Source organism: Trachypithecus francoisi, unplaced genomic scaffold, assembly GCF_009764315.1.
Source record: "Trachypithecus francoisi isolate TF-2019V2 unplaced genomic scaffold, Tfra_2.0 Lachesis_group0, whole genome shotgun sequence".
NCBI classification, from domain to species: Eukaryota; Metazoa; Chordata; class Mammalia; order Primates; family Cercopithecidae; genus Trachypithecus; species Trachypithecus francoisi.
In genome coordinates, this window is record NW_022681453.1 from 103,649,993 (window position 1) to 103,668,466 (window position 18,474).

An 18,474-nucleotide genomic window follows, 5' to 3' on the forward strand; every position below is an offset into this window, starting at 1 on the left:
TTTTTGGTTTTTTTTGACTTTGAGCAGTGTTTTTGAGGGTGGAAAGACAGACAGATGTAGACCAGTGTTCCAGTCCTTCACTTGTTTGCCCAAGTGATTTTGGAAAATCACTTAATATCTGTTTCAGTTTCCTCATTAGTAATTAGAGGATAATAACCCCTTGATGGGGTTCAGGATGTGTCACCCCAAAATTGGCCATGTTGGCATATTGCTAGTTATGAGTTTTCAGTCAAAGACACTTGAAAAACAGGCACAAGAAGGACACTTTCATCCCGCCTTTTCTTCCTGAAAGCAGATGTAACTCATGTAAGAGCTGCCCTCCTTATACCAGGAGGAAAGAAATGTTCTTATTACCAGAGATGGGACTAGAGAATTCTGTACAAACAGACCTTGTTAAAAATAACTCTACTCTTTCTTTAGTGTCTCATTTGTTTTAGTTACTTTTCCATATTTGTGATTCTCCAGCATATAAGCATTCAGGTTTTGCTACTTCTTTGAGTCAACATTTCCTTATGAAGGCTCTTATATTACATAAATTTGTATGCTTTTCTCCTGTTAATCTGTCTTATGTCAATCTAACTCTCAGACCCAGCTGGATACCCTAAACAGGTAAAGGTAAAGATTTTGCCTCCCCTCTACCCTACCAAAAGTGTAATGAGAAAATTAAATATGATTATATGGATAAAGCATTGGACACATTATGGATTCCCAATAAAGGATAGCTTTCTCTTCTTTATCCCAGCATGCAGACTGCCAGCAGCCAAAGGGGAGAGGAAATCATCTTAAGGAGTTAACAGATATATCATAACTGACAGTTGTTATCTCATGTAATGCATTGTTTGGGGGTCATTGAATAATGTTGTGGGAAGTGTTCACAGTGACAGTTCTACATGTCAGTGAAATAGCAAATATCACAAACATATTCCGTGACCTTTAGTGAAGGTTGAAAGAGGTTTTGAAAATGTAATATAGGAGGGCTTTTCTGAAAAGGAGAAAGATAGCGTTGCACAAATAAGCGGCTTTCCTAAATGCCTGATTTAATCAAATAATAACATTCAGAATGTATATTTCTTAAATAAAATACTTCTCAAGAAGGGTTTTCAATGGAAGAAGGACAGTGGATTTAACTAGGTGGTGTCTCCCCCTTCTTTCCTTGTGCAAAGGTACTGACATATGGCATAGCTCATAAGCAGAGATTACAGAGGAGGAGGTGGTAGGGTTGAGGTTACAAATTCCTTCTTATTGGAAATCAGTGGTTTAGCATAGGAAAGCTGAACACTGACCCAGAAAACCCTTAATGGTTATATGGATAGTGACAGGCTGACATGCTGAAATAGTGCATCAGTTTCAGTGAGTATCCAGTTTGGTGACTTTCAACAACATGAATTTTGGTATAAGAGGATTTAGTTCTAATGACTTGTGGGGCTAATATGCAGTTAATCATAGATGAACAGGAGCATAACATTTCTTGTGTAAGCCTGGCTCTTCTTATCTATGATCTTCATTTATCTATACTTTGTATGCTGTCCTACAATAAAATTTTAAAAATAATAACAAATACAAAAAAAGTAATAAATGATAAAAATTCTAACATAGAAGTTGGATTAAAATAAAGCTTAAGTGTTGGGAAATTCAATGAGAAAAGAGCTAAGAAAAAAGAATTAAATAGTTCCCAATTGCATAATAGATGACATTTTAGACTTGACTAAGGTCACATAAAATGATTTTTAAACTGAGAAACATTTTTACAAAATTACATGATGAATAGGGTAACATTATGCAAAATAAAGATAAAAATACATAAATTTTAAATAATTAAAATAATACAAGACAAAATGAATAATCAGCAGAATTATTTGCCATATTTATTTATTTTTTGTTTTTGTTTTTATTTGTTTTTGAGACCGAGTCTCGCTTTGTTGCCAGGCTGGTGTGTATCTTGGCTCACTGCAAGATATACTCTTGTGTATCTTGGCTCACTGCAACCTCTGACTCCTGGGTTCAAGTGATTCTCCTGCCTCAGCCTCCCGAGTAGCTGGGATTACAGGTGTGCACCACCACGCCTGGCTAATTTTGTATTTTTAGTAGAGGTGGGGTCCTGATCTCCCCACCTCATGATCCGCCCACCTTGGCCTCCCAAAGTTCTGGGATTACAGGCGTGAGCTACCACTCCTGGCCTGCCGCATTTATTTTTTAAGTTCTGGGATTACAGGCGTGAGCCACCACTCCTGGCCTGCCATATTTATTTTTTAAGTAAACTTTATAAAGAGAGAAACAAGAGTTCCCCCTCCCCCATTTTTAGACAGCAGCAACTATCAGTTCTAAAAAGAAAAATAATATTTGTACTTTTTTGAATAAAATAAGGCACTGTGAATTTTAAATCAATTTCTGTGAGATTCGAAACAACTTTTTCTTTTCTGTGCATGATTCACCATAATAAAGTGAATAAAACCATAAATGGCAATATGGTGTAGCCTGCAGAACAATGATATGTGTCATTCATTTCTTCATTTTACAAATATTTACTGTGTGGTTTCTAAGCACCAGGCTAGCTGCTAGGCTCTGGGAATCCAGCAGCAACTAAATAAATGTGACATCCATACTTCTACAGCATAGATTTATTATATTGAGGAAGATTGATAATCAGTTTAACAAATGCTACATAATAGCACATAACTTAAAGTAAATAATAATAAACCAGAAAAAGGTCACATAAATGCTAAGCAAAACATAACTGAGAGTGATTGGTTAGCAGAGTAGCTGGGTGTCCAGAGAAGTCCTCTAAGAGATCATATTTGCATGAACTCTGATTGACATTTGGACTGGTGTCTGACTCAAGGAAACAGAATTCTAGGCAGAGAGAATAGCTGGTAAGAAGTACCTGTGGCTGAAATGAGCTTATCTGTGCTTCAAGAACAGAAAAAAGGGCACTATAGCTGGTGCTTAGTGGGCAGTGGTTGAAATATTAGACTGGATCAGATTATACTGGACCTGTAACCAGGACTGTGGACTGGATTTTATTCCAAGTGAAATTGGACTTTGTTAAATAGCTCAGGGTCTTCCTGCCTGGGCAGGATTTTGACCTGAACATAAATCATTATTCTCAGTCTGGCCATAACACTGTACATTTGCAAAATCATTATTCTCAATCTGGCCATACACTGTACATTTGCAAATGGGTATGGACATTGATGACAATGTATAGCACCTGGTGCATGGTTTTAGCCATTCCTCCTGTGTCATTATATGTGAAGAAGAACCCTAAAACATTCCATGGAGCTTTAAAAAGTATATAACCTTTTAAAGAAAGCTCATTTTTAAAGCATAGACTGCATTCTCTAAATTTCATCAGATATCTTGATGTTTTGGGGAGCATAGGCTTTTATTTCCTAGATTTTGCATGACTAGCATTGTAAATGCAAGATTTGTTCTAATATTTTGTTTTGTCTTTTATAAACATATCAGTTTACCTTTTACTCCGGAATATATTTGTCTTTATTTTACCATAGAATAGCTGTTTAAATTGCTGGCAAGAAGCAGATAAATGTAGTAGTTAGCAGCTTTGATTCTGCAATAAGAGACCTGAGTTCACTGGCCAGCTGTGTGGGCATGTGAATGTTACATACTAACAGTGGTAAAATGAGAATTTTAATTGCAGGGGTCTGCAAAGGATATTGCTTATGGGTCAAGTGTGACTGCTGCCTGTTTTTGTAAATAACGTTTTATTGAAATATAGCCACACCCATTCCTTTACATGTTGCCTATGCCCTCTTTTTCCCTACCACAACTGAGTTGAGTCATGCAACACTGAGACCTTACATGGCCATGAAGTCTAAAATGTTTTTTTCTAGCTCTGTACAAAAAAGTGTGCCAATTTCTATTATTATGTGCACCTTTGAGGGTTATTATGGGAATTACATGAAATAATTCATGCAATGCACTCAGTACAAGGCCTGCCATTTATTTAGTAAGCATTCAATATATATTTGTAGGTATTAGAATTTTTACACATTCATTTTTTACTGTCAAATAATCAGGTCAAATTGACTGTCATAAATATGCACTGTTACGTGTGTATCTTTAGAGGTAAAGCACCCAAGCTTAAGGAGTATTTTTTTAAGTAGCCATATTTTGGTGACACTTGGCCATTTCTGCATTAATAACATGCCTGGACGTTGGAACGTCTATTTTGGCCACTAGTTTATCCTTGATTCGGATATTATAAATTATATATATGTAAAAGTTTTTGGTTATATTACAGCAATATGGGTAGATTGTTAAATTAATCATTGCAGAACCCTTTGAAAATCTAGGCAGCAATGTGCAAATGCAAAATTTATAACTGGAGCAAACAAAAAGAAGCTGATGATTCCTTAAGGATACTGATGTTTTTGTGGTTTCTTCCTTTTGTTGTCGTCACCAGAGAATTATATTACATTTGGGGAAATTTTCAATATTTAATCATAAGCATTTTTATTCCAATGTAGGCCATACATTCACCAATATGAACTTAATCTCACTAGAGGCTGGCCATATTTCTTTTTTGATTTAAAAAAAAATCGAGGTATATGTTTGCATGAATGCCCATGTGTGTTAAAACTTATGATAAACAATGAGGAAAGGCGATCAGTGAAGAGTTTAATGATTTTACTTCTTGTAGTGTTAAACATGTTCTGAAAGGTCTAAGAGAAATTGTAAGCTGTGGGGGGAAAGGAAGAAAAGTAGAAGAAAATCTATTATTTGGACATTTCAATTAAATAATTTCTTATTTAAGTTTTCCTCATGAAAATACGACCTTTGTAGGTTTCCAAAAAGTATCATAATCTTTGCTTATCTGCCTTTATTTTAGTGAAGACTTTTGTTGTTCTTAATTTCCAGTTCCATTTCCAATGACTATGAAAACATTAACTTTATATATTACTTTTTAATTTGTTTATTTTTACTGCTTCAGAGTTAATGTTGTATTTAAAAGATAAATTAATCCCAGCAATTTGGGAAACCGAGGTAGGCAGATTGCTTCAGTCCAGGAGTTCGAGACCAGGTTAGGAAACATGGCAAAACCCTGCCTCTACACAAAATACAAAAATTAGCCTGGCATCGTGGTGCACTCTTGTCATCCCGGCTACTTGGGGGCTGAGGTGAGAAGATAACTTGAGCCCAGGAGGTCCAGGATGTAGTGAGATGAGATGGTGCCACTGCACGTCAGCCTGGGCTAGAAAGTGAGATCCTTTCTCAAAAAAAAGAAAAAAAAGTTAATGTTTTATTATGTGAGTGTCTTAGATTTCTATGTACATTATTTAGTTCAGGTCAGTTTGTTTAAAACTAACATAAAGAAAAGGTATAAGATATGGTTCTTAACATTTAGACAATAATTTATGATTACGTTGGGGAAACAGGACTTACTTGCATGAACCAGTTTGTCTCTTGTCTCTCACATGACATTCACGTAAGAAATAAGATTTTGCGAACCTTGTGCTGGGCTTTCAGTTGAGATTGTGGGATGCAGTGCTGGTCGAATTTGGTTTTATAATATTTTTGAGTGTGGATGTCATTTTTTTTCAGGCCATTAGTCTATCATTGTCTTTTTTTTTTTTTTTTTTTTGAGACGGAGTCTCGCTCTGTCACCCAGGCTGGAGTGAGTGGCCGGATCTCAGCTCACTGCAAGCTCCGCCCCCCGGGTTCCCGCCATTCTCCGGCCTCAGCCTCCCGAGGAGCTGGGACTACAGGCGCCGCCACCTCGCCCGGCTAATTTTTGTATTTTTAGTAGAGACGGGGTTTCACCGTGTTAGTCAGGATGGTCTCCATCTCCTGACCTCGTGATCCGCCCATCTCGGCCTCCCAAAGTGCTGGGATTACAGGCGTGAGCCACCGCGCCCGGCCTAGTCTGTCATTGTCTAAGGCACATGTAGTGTCATAAACTTTTGTGTCTGTATTCTAGTAGAATATAGTGAAATTATTCAAATTAGTCTGTATGCTAAAACTCAGAAATGTTAATATTGAATTAATTTTTCAGTTTTAATTTAAATTTATAGGCCAGACATAGTGGCACATGCCTGTAATCCCAGCACTTTGGGAGGCCAAGGTGGGTGGATCACTTGAGGTCAGAAGTTCAATACTAGCCTGGCCAATATGGTGAAACCCTGTCTCTACTAAAAATACAAAAAATTAGCTGGGCATGGTGGTTGGGCACCTGCAATCCCAGCTGTTTGGGAGGCTGAGGCAAGAGAATCGCTTGAACCTTGGAGGCAGAGGTTGCAGCCAAGATCGTGCCACTGCACTCCAGCCTGGGCGACAGAGCGAGACTGTCTCAAAATAAAATAAATTTAAATTTATAAGGCCGGGCGCGGTGGCTCAAGCCTGTAATCCCAGCACTTTGGGAGGCCGAGACGGGCGGATCACGAGGTCAGGAGATCGAGACCATCCTGGCTAACACAGTGAAACCTCATCTCTACTAAAAATACAAAAAATTAGCTGGGCGTGGTGGCGGCGCCTGTGGTCCCAGCTCCTCGGGAGGCGGAGGCAGGAGAATGGCGGGAACCCGGGAGGCGGAGCTTGCAGTGAGCTGAGATCCGGCCACTGCACTCCAGCCTGGGCAACAGAGCAAGACTCCGTCTCAATAAATAAATAAATAAATAAATAAAATTACATAAATTTAAATTTATAAAAATATATACGACGGAGATCAAATAATCCAGTATCCTCTTCAAAAATTATCACACTGACATTCAGAGAGATTATCTGTTTATATACTGATTTTTGCAAAATTGGCTAAAACATAATTTTCTTGATTTCTAATTCAGTGTTATTTCATTGTGTATTAGAAATGCTTAGTTAATTTTCATTAAGTGAAGTAGAACATAATTTTCTCACGAAATTCATCAAGACAGAGTACCTGATATCTTTATTTTTGCAAAATCATATATAAATATGTATAGTTAATGAATTATAAGCAATTCCTAGAATTGCTTGACAGGCTTTTACATTTGCTTGTGCAATCAAGATTAAGAAGGAAGAGAGGCTAACAAAGAGAAAAGGAAGAGAGAAGAGGTTAGAAGAGGAAAAAGGAAGGAATGAGAATAAGAGACCATATGGATAGCTAGTTCAGGAATAGAGGAGCCACAGGGAGTAAGGAGGGAAGGAATGCATTCTCAAGGCAGAAAGTGAGCAGAGTCTGAGCTGAAGAGGGCAAGAATTGGGGCATGAGTCAGCCAAGAAAAGATGAGACTTGGTACAGAAGGAGTATCAAGTGGGGAGTTCCTAGATATGTTTGCTGCTGGAAAGACTGTCTCAGAAGTATTTTCTTAGAATAGAAAAATTCTGGAGAAATGTGATTAAAATAAGAAAGAATAGTCAAGCATTATGTAGGGAGTCAGTCACACAAAATTAACACAGAAAGAAAAATGTCCCTTTCTTATTTCTTCTTCCTCGCTTCCTTTTGTTTCTGAATGTTTCTGTCCCTGTGAAATTTGTATGTTGGAGTTCTAATCTCTAAGGCGATGATATTAGGAGGTGGGGTCTTTGGGAGGGCTGCACGCTCTGAATGGGTTTAATGCTCTTAGAAAAGGGACCCCAGAGAGCTCCCTCACTCTCTTTCTACCATGTGAAGACAGTGAGAAGTGGGCACTTTGCAAGTCGTAAGATGATCCTCATCAGAATCTGACCATGCTGGCACCCTGATTTTGGACTTCCATCCTCCAGAACTATGAGGAATAAATTTCTGTTGTTTATAACCCACTCTGTCTTGGCAATTTGTTATAGGAACTTAAACTAAGACAGATGGGTAATTTAATAGATACCTTTCCACAAAATCTGATTTTGTTGACCATGTTGAATCTATCTTTAAAGGAAGTCCTATGTTAAGGACTACAGTAGTGAACTGATAGTATATAATAAAAATATATTCCTGCTCTGCCTGTCAAAAGTGGATCGGGGGCTTTTCTGAACTAATGTAAGGTGATTTCCAATAACTTTGAATGAGTGTTATATTGTCCAATTTATCCTATGGGCTTCAACTTTCACTATCACTTTCTGAGAAGCTTAGCTTCACTTCCTCAGAATAGATTAACCGTTTCTCTCTCAATGCGGTCTCACACTGCCGTGTTTATTCTTTGTGTTATTTATCACCATTGTAATTACATGTGCTTGTGTTTGTAGTTATAAAACGTCTGTTTCTCCTGTTAGACCCTAAACTCAGCACACATTGATACTATGTATTTGCTATTCATAGCATTGTGCCTGGTACAAGGCAGGTAGTTAAGGAAATGCATGTTGAATGTACAAATAGGTAAATACAATAAAACTCTAGGAAAAGTAAATGCTGAATTTTAAAAAGGGATTATTTAGCTTTGATATTAGCTAAAACATGCTTATCTTTATGGTTTATTTCAGGATGAGAAAATCAGAACTAATAGAACAAGTTGATATATTACAGCCATAAATGTAATTTATATGTAATAAACAAATATTCAAAATTTCTTTATTATTTGATAGGAACTCTCATGGATTGGCAGTATATCAAACACTGCCATCACATTATACCCATTCCATTTAATCCCCATTCAGGAGGGTGCAGAAATTATCTTCCATTTTACTGTGTGGAAAACTGAGGCTTAGAGAAGATTAATGCAGCTGCTATGACCACATATTAAAATTATGGATATGTGGGAATTACAGGGCTTTAAAAGATGTTGTACCAGGGAAATTGCCAAAAACAAGAGATAATGTTTAATATAGTCACACTGAATGTGGAGTATAAAATTGTAGTTAAGAGGCAAGGTTTTAGATTCAAAAGGTTGAGCTGCACCTGTATCTATTACCTGAGTGACCCTGGACGTGGTTTTTTAACTTTTCTAAATCTCAGTTTCCCAAACTATAAAATACCATATCACAGCCTTGTTAAATGAGGCTGTGTAACATGTGGAGTCTGGAAGCTAGTAGACACTTGGTGACTTTGAATTCCTTTTTTCTTTCTATATAATATCACATTTCTCTTTTCTATTCTGCTCCACTCCAGAAAGCCCACTGAAAGCTAGCTCCTTTTGCTTGTGGGAATGTATCCAAATATAATTAGAAAGATATATATTATTTAGCAAAGCTAATGCAAAATACCATTGAAGAGTGATGTTTGAAATTTAAATATAATCATTAGCAGACCCTATATATTTTCCTTGATTTCCCACTCCTAGAACACACACACATGCATGCATGCGCACACACACCATTCATTTTTTGAAGAACTAAGTGCCTTTGTATTTTCACCTTGCCCTACCTCAACTGCTGTACAGCTAGTTTTTCCCAGTTCATCTCCGCTCTAAAATGCTTATCTATTTTTTGGTCTCAAACTACATTGTTGCATCTTTAAAATAACTTACATAGTATTATCCTAAATGTCTGCATCTTTGTATGCATTATAATAGAGTTTTCTTTGAATATTGTCCTAAAATATCATTCTGAGGTGATAGTGAAGGAAAATCCTGTTGTAGTATATTTAAAGTCAGTAGTCTGTAAAATAATTATTTCAGACTGGAATAAAAATCAGTTCCCAGATACTTTATGTTTGTATAAGATCTTTATTCTAATTTATTGTTGATGCTGATTAGAGCCAAGCATCATGGCTCAGGCCTATAATCCCAGCACTTTGGGAGGCTGATACTGTTGAGATATATGTATTTCTGTAAGTTGCCTCAAGTCATCATTTAAAATAAAACTGGCTAAATATAAGTAAATAAATACATACACAAAATTGTAAATTTAAGTGAGATAATGGGAAATTATCAAATTGAGGGATATATTTTTTCAATCATAAAATTATTTTAATGGCTTATTTATTTATTTTTGAGATGGAGTCTCGCTCTGTCACCAGGCTGAGGTGCATTGGCACAATCTCAGCTCACTGCAACCTCCACCTCCCAGGTTCAAGCGATTCTCCTGCCTCAGCCTCCGGAGTAGCTGGGAATACAGGCGTGCACCACCATGCCCAGATAAATTTTGTATCTGTGGTTTCACCATGTTGGCCAGGATGGTCTCGATCTCTTGACCTTGTGATCCTCCTGCCTTGGCCTCCCAAAGTGCTGGGATAACAGGCATGAGCCACTGGGCCCAGCCAATCGCTTATTTAAATATGACAGTTAATCTATTAGAAATAAATCAGAAGGGAAAAAATGAAAAAGGAGTCTATGAATTGTTAATGTTTCCAAACTTTTACCTTTAAAGTAAGCTCTTAAAAGCTGATTACCAGTTATGGTATTAATATGAGATTTGTCATGATGTATATTACATATGTTCAAGTCACTGTCACTTGATTTGAACTAGTCATTCGCTTTATTTTATAGATAAAGTAGGATTTTTTAAAACTTGTTTGAAAAACATGAGTGTCTGTGTATACCTATGTCTACATGTATGTACATTCATGTACTACATAACATTTTAGCAGGCAACCACATATAAGATGGTGATCTCATAAGATTATAATACTGTGTTTTACTGTACCTTTTCTGTTGAGATATACAAATGCTTACCCTTGCATTACAATTGCCTCCAGTATTCAGTACAGTAACATGCTATACAGGTTTGCAGCCTAGGCACAATATACTATATACCATACAGCCTATGTGTGCAGTAGTAGGCTAGCCCATCTAGATTTGCATAGGTGTGCTCTATTAGAGTGGGTTATTTGTCCTTTTACACTTGTCTTTTTCCATCATATCAGACTATTAGCCTTCACTTTTGTTCCCACTACTGTCCACTGTCAGTTCCTACACACACACACACACACACACACACACACACTCTTTATGTTCACACACTCACCATCACAGACACTTCAGGTTTGCCTTTTGCTAATCTTACTTGACAGATAACCAATTTTTAAGAATACAGGTTAAATTAGAGAAGAACATGACTTGGAAATTTCTCAAGTATTTTATTATTTTAGTAAAAGTCTGATTGGAATCTTTTAGCCTATGAAAGCACCGTATCATCCTTTTCTACTTATTTCCTGGAGAATACCTGATTGGAATTATATATAATACAAATAGAGTTAATTCTAATAAAGTATTTAATATGCTAAGTACAATTTAGGCCTTATGGGAAGAAAATGCTTTATTTTGTTAATGGATATAGATAACTGGAGCTCAGTGGATGTAATCTGATTAAACAATATATTAATTTACATAAAATAAAGTTGCACAGAATAAAATCCAGAAAATTATGTGATATAGAAAAGAACTTCAAAACCATAATTTATAATAACTACCTACATTCTGAAATTTCCATTATTACAGATTTTTAGTAGTTGAATGAACAGTTTGTCTCACTAGAGTTTTGTGCTACTCATTATCTAATAGTATTTGAAATTAATATATACAATAGCCTCTATTCTCAGTGTCTAAAAATCTAGATATGTTTTATTTTATTATTGATGATGCTGTTATCTGCTACTGGATATGAATTACTACTTTTTGATCATTTCAAGTTTTCTCTTAATTCCAGTTGGCTGAGTTTGTAATATAACTTACACAAATTATGAGCAAAACATAATATTTTTAATTGTTGGTTAATTTAATTAAAATTAAGTTGATTAATGAATTCTTTTAATTTTTTAAAGTAAACCCGGTAGTTCGATGTTACCCGTTATTATATTAAACGGTGATATTTTAGAATATCTTTCTAAAAATATGTCATTTTTATTATAATTTAAGGCTTTTTTTGGGCATTCTATACCTTTCTCATTTTTCCTCACAATCTACTGCTTCAATTGAAATACACAGATCAAAACCTGAGGTTTTGGATTCGTGGTTTTATGATGTACTGTTTAATACACATTCAGCCTAAAAGCCTACAGAATATCTAAGAGGAACATCATTTTTTCCTTTATATTTTTTTGATATTTAGCGGCTGCTTAGTAATGTCTCTTATTTATTAATGTACAACATTAGTAGGTTTAGTAACATCCAGTGAACTAAGTTGCAAATTTTGAAAATCTCAGAGGTTTTTCTGGACCACAAATAAATAGAACATTAGGCAAATAAGCTTGGATTACAAAATGTAACATTATTAAATAAATGTCATTCTATTTGATGATAGTTGCTTACTGAGAAAATTTGTCTATATTTCATTATAAAGATTATTGACAGAATGTGAGACAATCAACAGTTTTTGATTTTAGGGATATTTCCTAAAAACCTTAATACTGGAATTATCTGTGTGACAAAATTTCCTTAATAAATCCTCATTACTTGATTACAGGTTGAATATTTCAAACATCTAAGCCAATTAGAATCATGATCATTTTGATTGCCAGAAATCCTTAAATGTATGAATTATCCATCGATGTATTCAGTTTCTATATTAGGCACCTTTGTTTTAAACATTTTTTTAGTGGTTTATGATTCATAAGAAAGTCAGTTGCATTTCATTTTTTTTTTGCTGGATATTAGAGATTTTGTTTTGCTCCAAAAAATAAATTGGGAGTGCTCTAATCAGTTGACTATGCACAATATGAATAACGCAGTGCTGGTTTCTAATATATGTGTTAATTAGTTTAAGATATAAAGCTAAGAACTAAAATGGGTTACTTCTTAAACACATTCATTTTGCCCAATGAGGTGTGCGTGTGTGTGTGTGTGTGTGTATGTGTGTATATATGTGTGTGTGTATATATATATATATTTGGCATCACCATCTAAAAGTTAGCATCTAGCTCCTCCAATTGTTCAGAAATTAGGCTTCTGGCCAGTAAGTGGTTTGTAAGGACAGGCTTTAAACGCTGTATGCCAATGGAGTAATCTAAGTCCAGGCTTGTCTGTTGGAACACACCAAAATAAAACTGTCTTAAATTCTGCTGTATATTTTTATGAGATTCTAATCAACTGGATATATCAACTGTGTTATGGGCTGTTTGATGACACTTTGAGGTAGAAAAAGTAAATTGCCTTTTTTATTGTACTTTTTACCAGACATTGTCATACTCTGACTCAAGGCAAACCATTGGGTTGAGGTGATTCAGTTCATTTACTACTAGAGAGCACACTGAACAGTATTTCTAATTCAGTCATAGTCTGGAATACTTCGTATTCCTTTTTCTGTCAACACCCCAAAAAGGAAAAATGGAATCTATGAGCTTGAAATTGGAAATTATGAGAGTAGAAGTAATATTGAACGTCTTTCAGAAATCAGTATTTTGACTGGTGACTTATTCTTTAAGCTTGCTCTATTTCAAAGACAAATCTTAGATTCAGTGAACTAGTTCCTTCCTGTATGAGATTATTGTTGTCATGGTCCATGTGACTGCTGGAGGGTGAGCTGCAGAACAGGGTACCTCTGCTGGATGTCCTTCCATCCTTGGATTTTTAATGTGAATTTAAGAATCTTCCACTTGATTTTGAGGTCTGGGTACCTATGAGACAAAATGATTAGGGAAGAAGTTTTTTCTCCAGTAATGTGTACTAAGTATTTTATAATTATATACAAAAAGGTTGTACTTTCGTGCAGAAAATTTAACATAGCATAACTAAGACTACTGTCCTTAGAAACTGACAATTTATTTTTTCTTATACAACAAAGGCTAGTTATTTATAAAATGTTACCCTTATAAGACTGGTTATTTTTGCATAACTGATACTAATAATCTAGTTTTAGAAAGTCGACTTAGCCAGAGAATTCATGCTTTAAACTTTTGCTTTGTACTTGCTGCTACTGACTTTAAAATTTTATATTTGGCTTTTTCCTAAATCCATTTCCTGATATTTGGTTAGAAAATAAAACTTTTTGGATTTTTGTTCTTTACTATTTTGTTCTAGATAGTTTACTTTCATAAAATTTTGTCTATTTTATTTCATTAATGATTCATAAAATATAAAAGACATTAAAAGCAGTAAAAATTTGATTTATCACTTTAATCTTGTAGTAGTTTTTAAAAGACTGTTTATCATTTTTAGACAATGTGAAACAGTATTTCAGAGATCTGAAGAATAGAATGCAGCTTTTAACCCATGAGAACTTTTCAATTAGATGCTCCATGGTCACTATTGTTTCTTTTCTGATTGTCACGGGAATTTTTTTGTTGTTCATACACGCCAAGAATCTGTCTAGTGACATAGTTATCCCCAAATGTGTCTGTTTATTTTAATATTTTAAACACAGTTTATTTCCTGTTTTGATCAAGAATAGAATAGATTAAATATTGTAGTAAAAGGAATCAATAGGACTTTCATTGCCTTTGACTTTAATGAAACCTGCTGTGACACTAGGCAATTCTTTCTTTTCAATGATCAAGTTCACATCGTTTCCTTCTTCTGTTTTCCATTGAATTGCAATATAATTCACTTATCTTTCCTTTTACTTAGAAGAATGTATTATTTTCAAAAAATTATTTTCAAAGGATTATTTGTATGCAATTGTATTCAAGTCTTCTTTCTGAAATTCTCATAGCAAACTTGTTACAAAATATAGATATATGTTTGGGGACAGGGAACTCTCTGTATCTACCTTTCAATTTTTCTGTGAATCGAAAACTCTGAAAAATAAAATTTATTAATTATCAGAAAACTAGAAACAATATAGTAATGAAAATTCCTATGCAAAATAGAGTGATTTTGATCTTATACAGTTCAGTGTATCTATTTGTTTCTATTCATTTCTTCTGTTAAACAGGATTTCCCCCTTAAACCGTTATGAATGTGCAATTATAGAACCATAAGTAAATACTACCTTCAAGATTGCTTAACCTTAAAATCTTGAGCCTCCTGTCTCCCTTTTATATCTATTAGATTGCTTGGATTTCTTTTCTTTTTTTTTTTTTAACTTAGTAAGTTTTCAAAACTCAAAGTAACTTATTTAAAACAGTTAATTACTAACAACACTCATTTTCCCCCAAAGTTTGGATTTACAATTCTGAAGTTAATTTTGATGACTTCATCTTCATTTATGTCAGATTGTTCTTTAATATATGCAAAGTTTAAAAAATACATAAATTTCAACTGGGGTAAAGATTCATGTACACTATTACGGAGCTTTGTCATTAAACTAAATGAGGTATTAAAGTCTTAAAACCACAGTTATAATAAGATAGAGAACTCAACCATACTCTATGACTAAAGAAAATACTAATTGATGATGCCTTCTTTTCACTTGTCCTAGGCAGACTTGTTTTGTGTGGTGTTTTTAATTGAGTTATACAGTGTCTTTGTTTTCCTTCTCTTTTTATGGATGTAGGACTCTGAAACTCGTAAAACTTTGGACTTTATTAAACGTGTTTTTTAGTAATTAGGTTTTCTTTTTTTACCTCCATGAAACAACAGTCTAGTCAATGTAATGTTGCTTACCATGTGGTTGATTTTCTGTTTTTATCTTTTACTTTTTATTCTGAATCATATCTGTTTGAAATTGTAGCAGCAGGAACTATTTTAAGCAAAAAGTCATTGAAAGTACTTTTTGTACTGATAATGAAAATGCATTTTCTGAAAGGAGAAAAAATCACATAATTATGGTTATATTACCTGAAAATCCTTTTTAAAAATTCAGGGACTGGTAATAGATTTTATTCCTTTGCTTTTTTTGAGCACTACTATATAGTAATGACTTTTGTGGTTGCTGAGAACACGACATTGAATAAGACGGAGTCTCTGGTTTTGGAGTTCATGTTAAAAAAAATTTTTCCTTAAGTTTTCTTAGATATTAAGTGACTTTGTGAACTATAAAAATTAATAATTTTTCCTTTTAGAATGAGTTTCATCAGCCAACTGAGATTCTTATTAGTTTCGTGACTTTTATATATGTTATATTTCTTGAACATTATGATTCTTGAGATAGAGCCCTATAATTTTAGTTAATAGCAAACATTTATAACAATTAAGGAAAATGCTCTTTACATTTTGCTTAAATACATATTTCTCTTATATTTTAGCTGGGAAGTTTTAAGATTCCTTCTGTCAAACATAAGATGGTGGTTGGAAGAATATCGCTTTGATGGATTTCGTTTTGATGGTGTTACATCCATGCTTTATCATCACCATGGAATGGGTGGGTAACCTGATATAATCAGGTTTGGGGTTAATTGAAGAAGCTGCAATAGCCATTATGCCTTGATTTTTATTAGTTCCGTTACATATGCTCTCTTCGTAGTAATTTATTACCCCATTTTGGCAATAGGTAGAGTATAAGTACGTTTTATAAGTAAACAAAAGATAATCATTTCCTTTGAAATTTATCTACTGAATATGCTGTCATTATTGTGTAGCTTAAAACTTTTTTGACGAAACCATTTATTATAACACCTTCAGGATGTGAACACTACAGCACTTCCAATTAAAATAAAAAATAATAGATGAGAACAGTTGTGAATGCATAGGTTTTTACATATTACACATGGAATAAAATATGTATTTTAATTATAGATTTACCTGGTTAAAATTAAATTATAAATTAATTTGAAATTAAAAGTATTTATCACTCTCAGTTTAAAAGTTGTACAGGCTGGGCGTGGTGGCTCATGCTTGTAATCCCAGCACTTTGGGAGGCCAAGGTGGCGGATTACGAGGTCAGGAGATCGAGAGCATTCTGTCTAACATGGTGAAACCCTATCTCTACGAAAAATACAAAAAAAAAAAAAATTAGCTGGGTGTGGTAATGGCTGCCTGTAGTCCCAGCTACTCGGGAGGCTGAGGCAGGAGAATGGCATGAACCTGGGAGGCAGAGCTTGCAGTGAACTAAGATTGGGCCACTGCACTCCAGCCTGGGCAACAGAGTGAGACTCTGTCTCAAAAAAAATAAAATAAAAAATAAAAATAAAAGTTGGACAAAGAAGTGGAATTTGCTAATCCCTCAATAGATGACATGGGAACAATTATTATTATTATTAGAGACAGAGTCTTTTTCTGTTGCCCAGGCTGGAGTGCAGTGGTGTGAACTCAGATCACTGCATACTCCACCTCTTGGGTTCAAGCGATTCTCCTGCCTCAGCCTCCTGAGTAGCTGGGATTACAGGTGCCTGTTTTCATACCCGGCTCATTTTTGTATTTTTTTTAGTAGAGACGGGGTTTCACCGTGTTGGCCAGGTTGCTCTCAAACTCCTGACCTCAGGTGATCTGCCCGCCTTGGCCTCCTGAAGGGCTGGGATTGCAGGAGTGACCCACCGCACCCAGTCAATTATTATTGTTTTTCAATGGCCAAATATTCACCAGCAATAAACAGAAAAAAGTTTGAAAAAGGGTGAAAAACTTGACTAATTGACTAAATCTTGAAAACTGACTGCCAAGGAAAGAAGCTAAACATTCAAAGTGTGCTACTGCTTGATCTTACTCATGATGCTGCCCACTTGAAATGTTCCTAGGAAAGAAGTTGAATCTGTAAAACACAACAGATTTCATTGATATCCATTTTCCAGTTTCGGGGAAGCTGACTTATGGTATGCAAAGACAAGCATGGCAAAAGTTTAGAAAAATCTTTTCCTAGATTTAAACACCTACATGCCCCTGCAGAAACTACCTCACTGAGAGAGGAGTATATTCCGGTGACTCGTGGTATTAGAGGAGTGAACCAAAGTTTATGGATATGGGATGTGCTTTTCATGGATAGAGAATCCAAGAAATGGTTAAAGAAAAACATTCTGAGTTATTTAACATTTTTTTTCTCCCTTGGAATGAGGGAGAAAGCAACAAACAAAATTCCTGAAACCACACAGCAAAAGATTAAATAGAATACCAGAAAAGTTGAGATAAGGCAATTAATATCAAGCACAGTATTTAATTTATAAACTCAGTAATAAAGAGAAATTTATCAAGAGGTGATGAATTTACCTGCAATTTACTTGCATGCATGAAAAAAAAAATGGTTGGACTCATAGTATTTTATCTGCAGAAGCAATGTCTGCCAAATTCTTACAAAGTCTGACTCAAACATTTGCTAGTTGAATGATGATTGCCAGGGGCTGAGGAGTGGAGGAAATGGAGAGATGTTGATCAAAGGGCACACTTTTGTTTTAAGGTGCATAAGCTATGTGGAATCTAATGTAACTATAGTTAATAATATTAGTTGGTATTTGATGAGAGCCAACTTTAAGTATCCTTACACACACACACACACACACACACACACACAGCAACTATGGGTGGTGACGGATGTGTTAATTTGAGTATAGTAATCAGTGCACAATGTATACCAATATCAAATCAGTACCTTGGAAACCTTGAATATATACAATTTTTATTTGTCAATTAAACATTTTAAAATTAAAGAATAACAGCATCAAACAAAAGTGAGAAACTTGATAGTTATATTGCTGCTGAAATACAAACAGGAAAGAACTTGAAGAATAAGACTTCCATGATTACACTTGAAAATATCCCTCAGCGATAGAATCCGGCAAACAGAAAAAAAAATCAATGGAACGTAGACATAGAGAAACAGGGTAAAAGGCTGATGTTGAGCACACATTTGATTTTATTATAACAATAAGAGTAAATTACTGAAAGAATA

The 18,474-nt window shown here is 34.9% G+C and overlaps 1 protein-coding gene across 4 annotated transcripts in view; it reads left to right on the forward strand.

Annotated features, from left to right (window-relative positions):
• Positions 1-18,474, forward strand: part of GBE1 (1,4-alpha-glucan branching enzyme 1) — a 273,155-nt gene that overhangs the window by 151,695 nt on the left and 102,986 nt on the right. For all 4 annotated transcript variants that reach the window (XR_004437152.1, XR_004437151.1, XM_033211601.1 and 1 more), the window contains exon 8: positions 15,905-16,020. Coding sequence is in view for 2 of the 4 variants with exons in the window: in XM_033211601.1 (XP_033067492.1) it covers positions 15,905-16,020 (116 nt within the window). In the remaining 2 variants the exon portion in view is untranslated. The remainder of the gene's footprint in view (positions 1-15,904; positions 16,021-18,474) is intronic.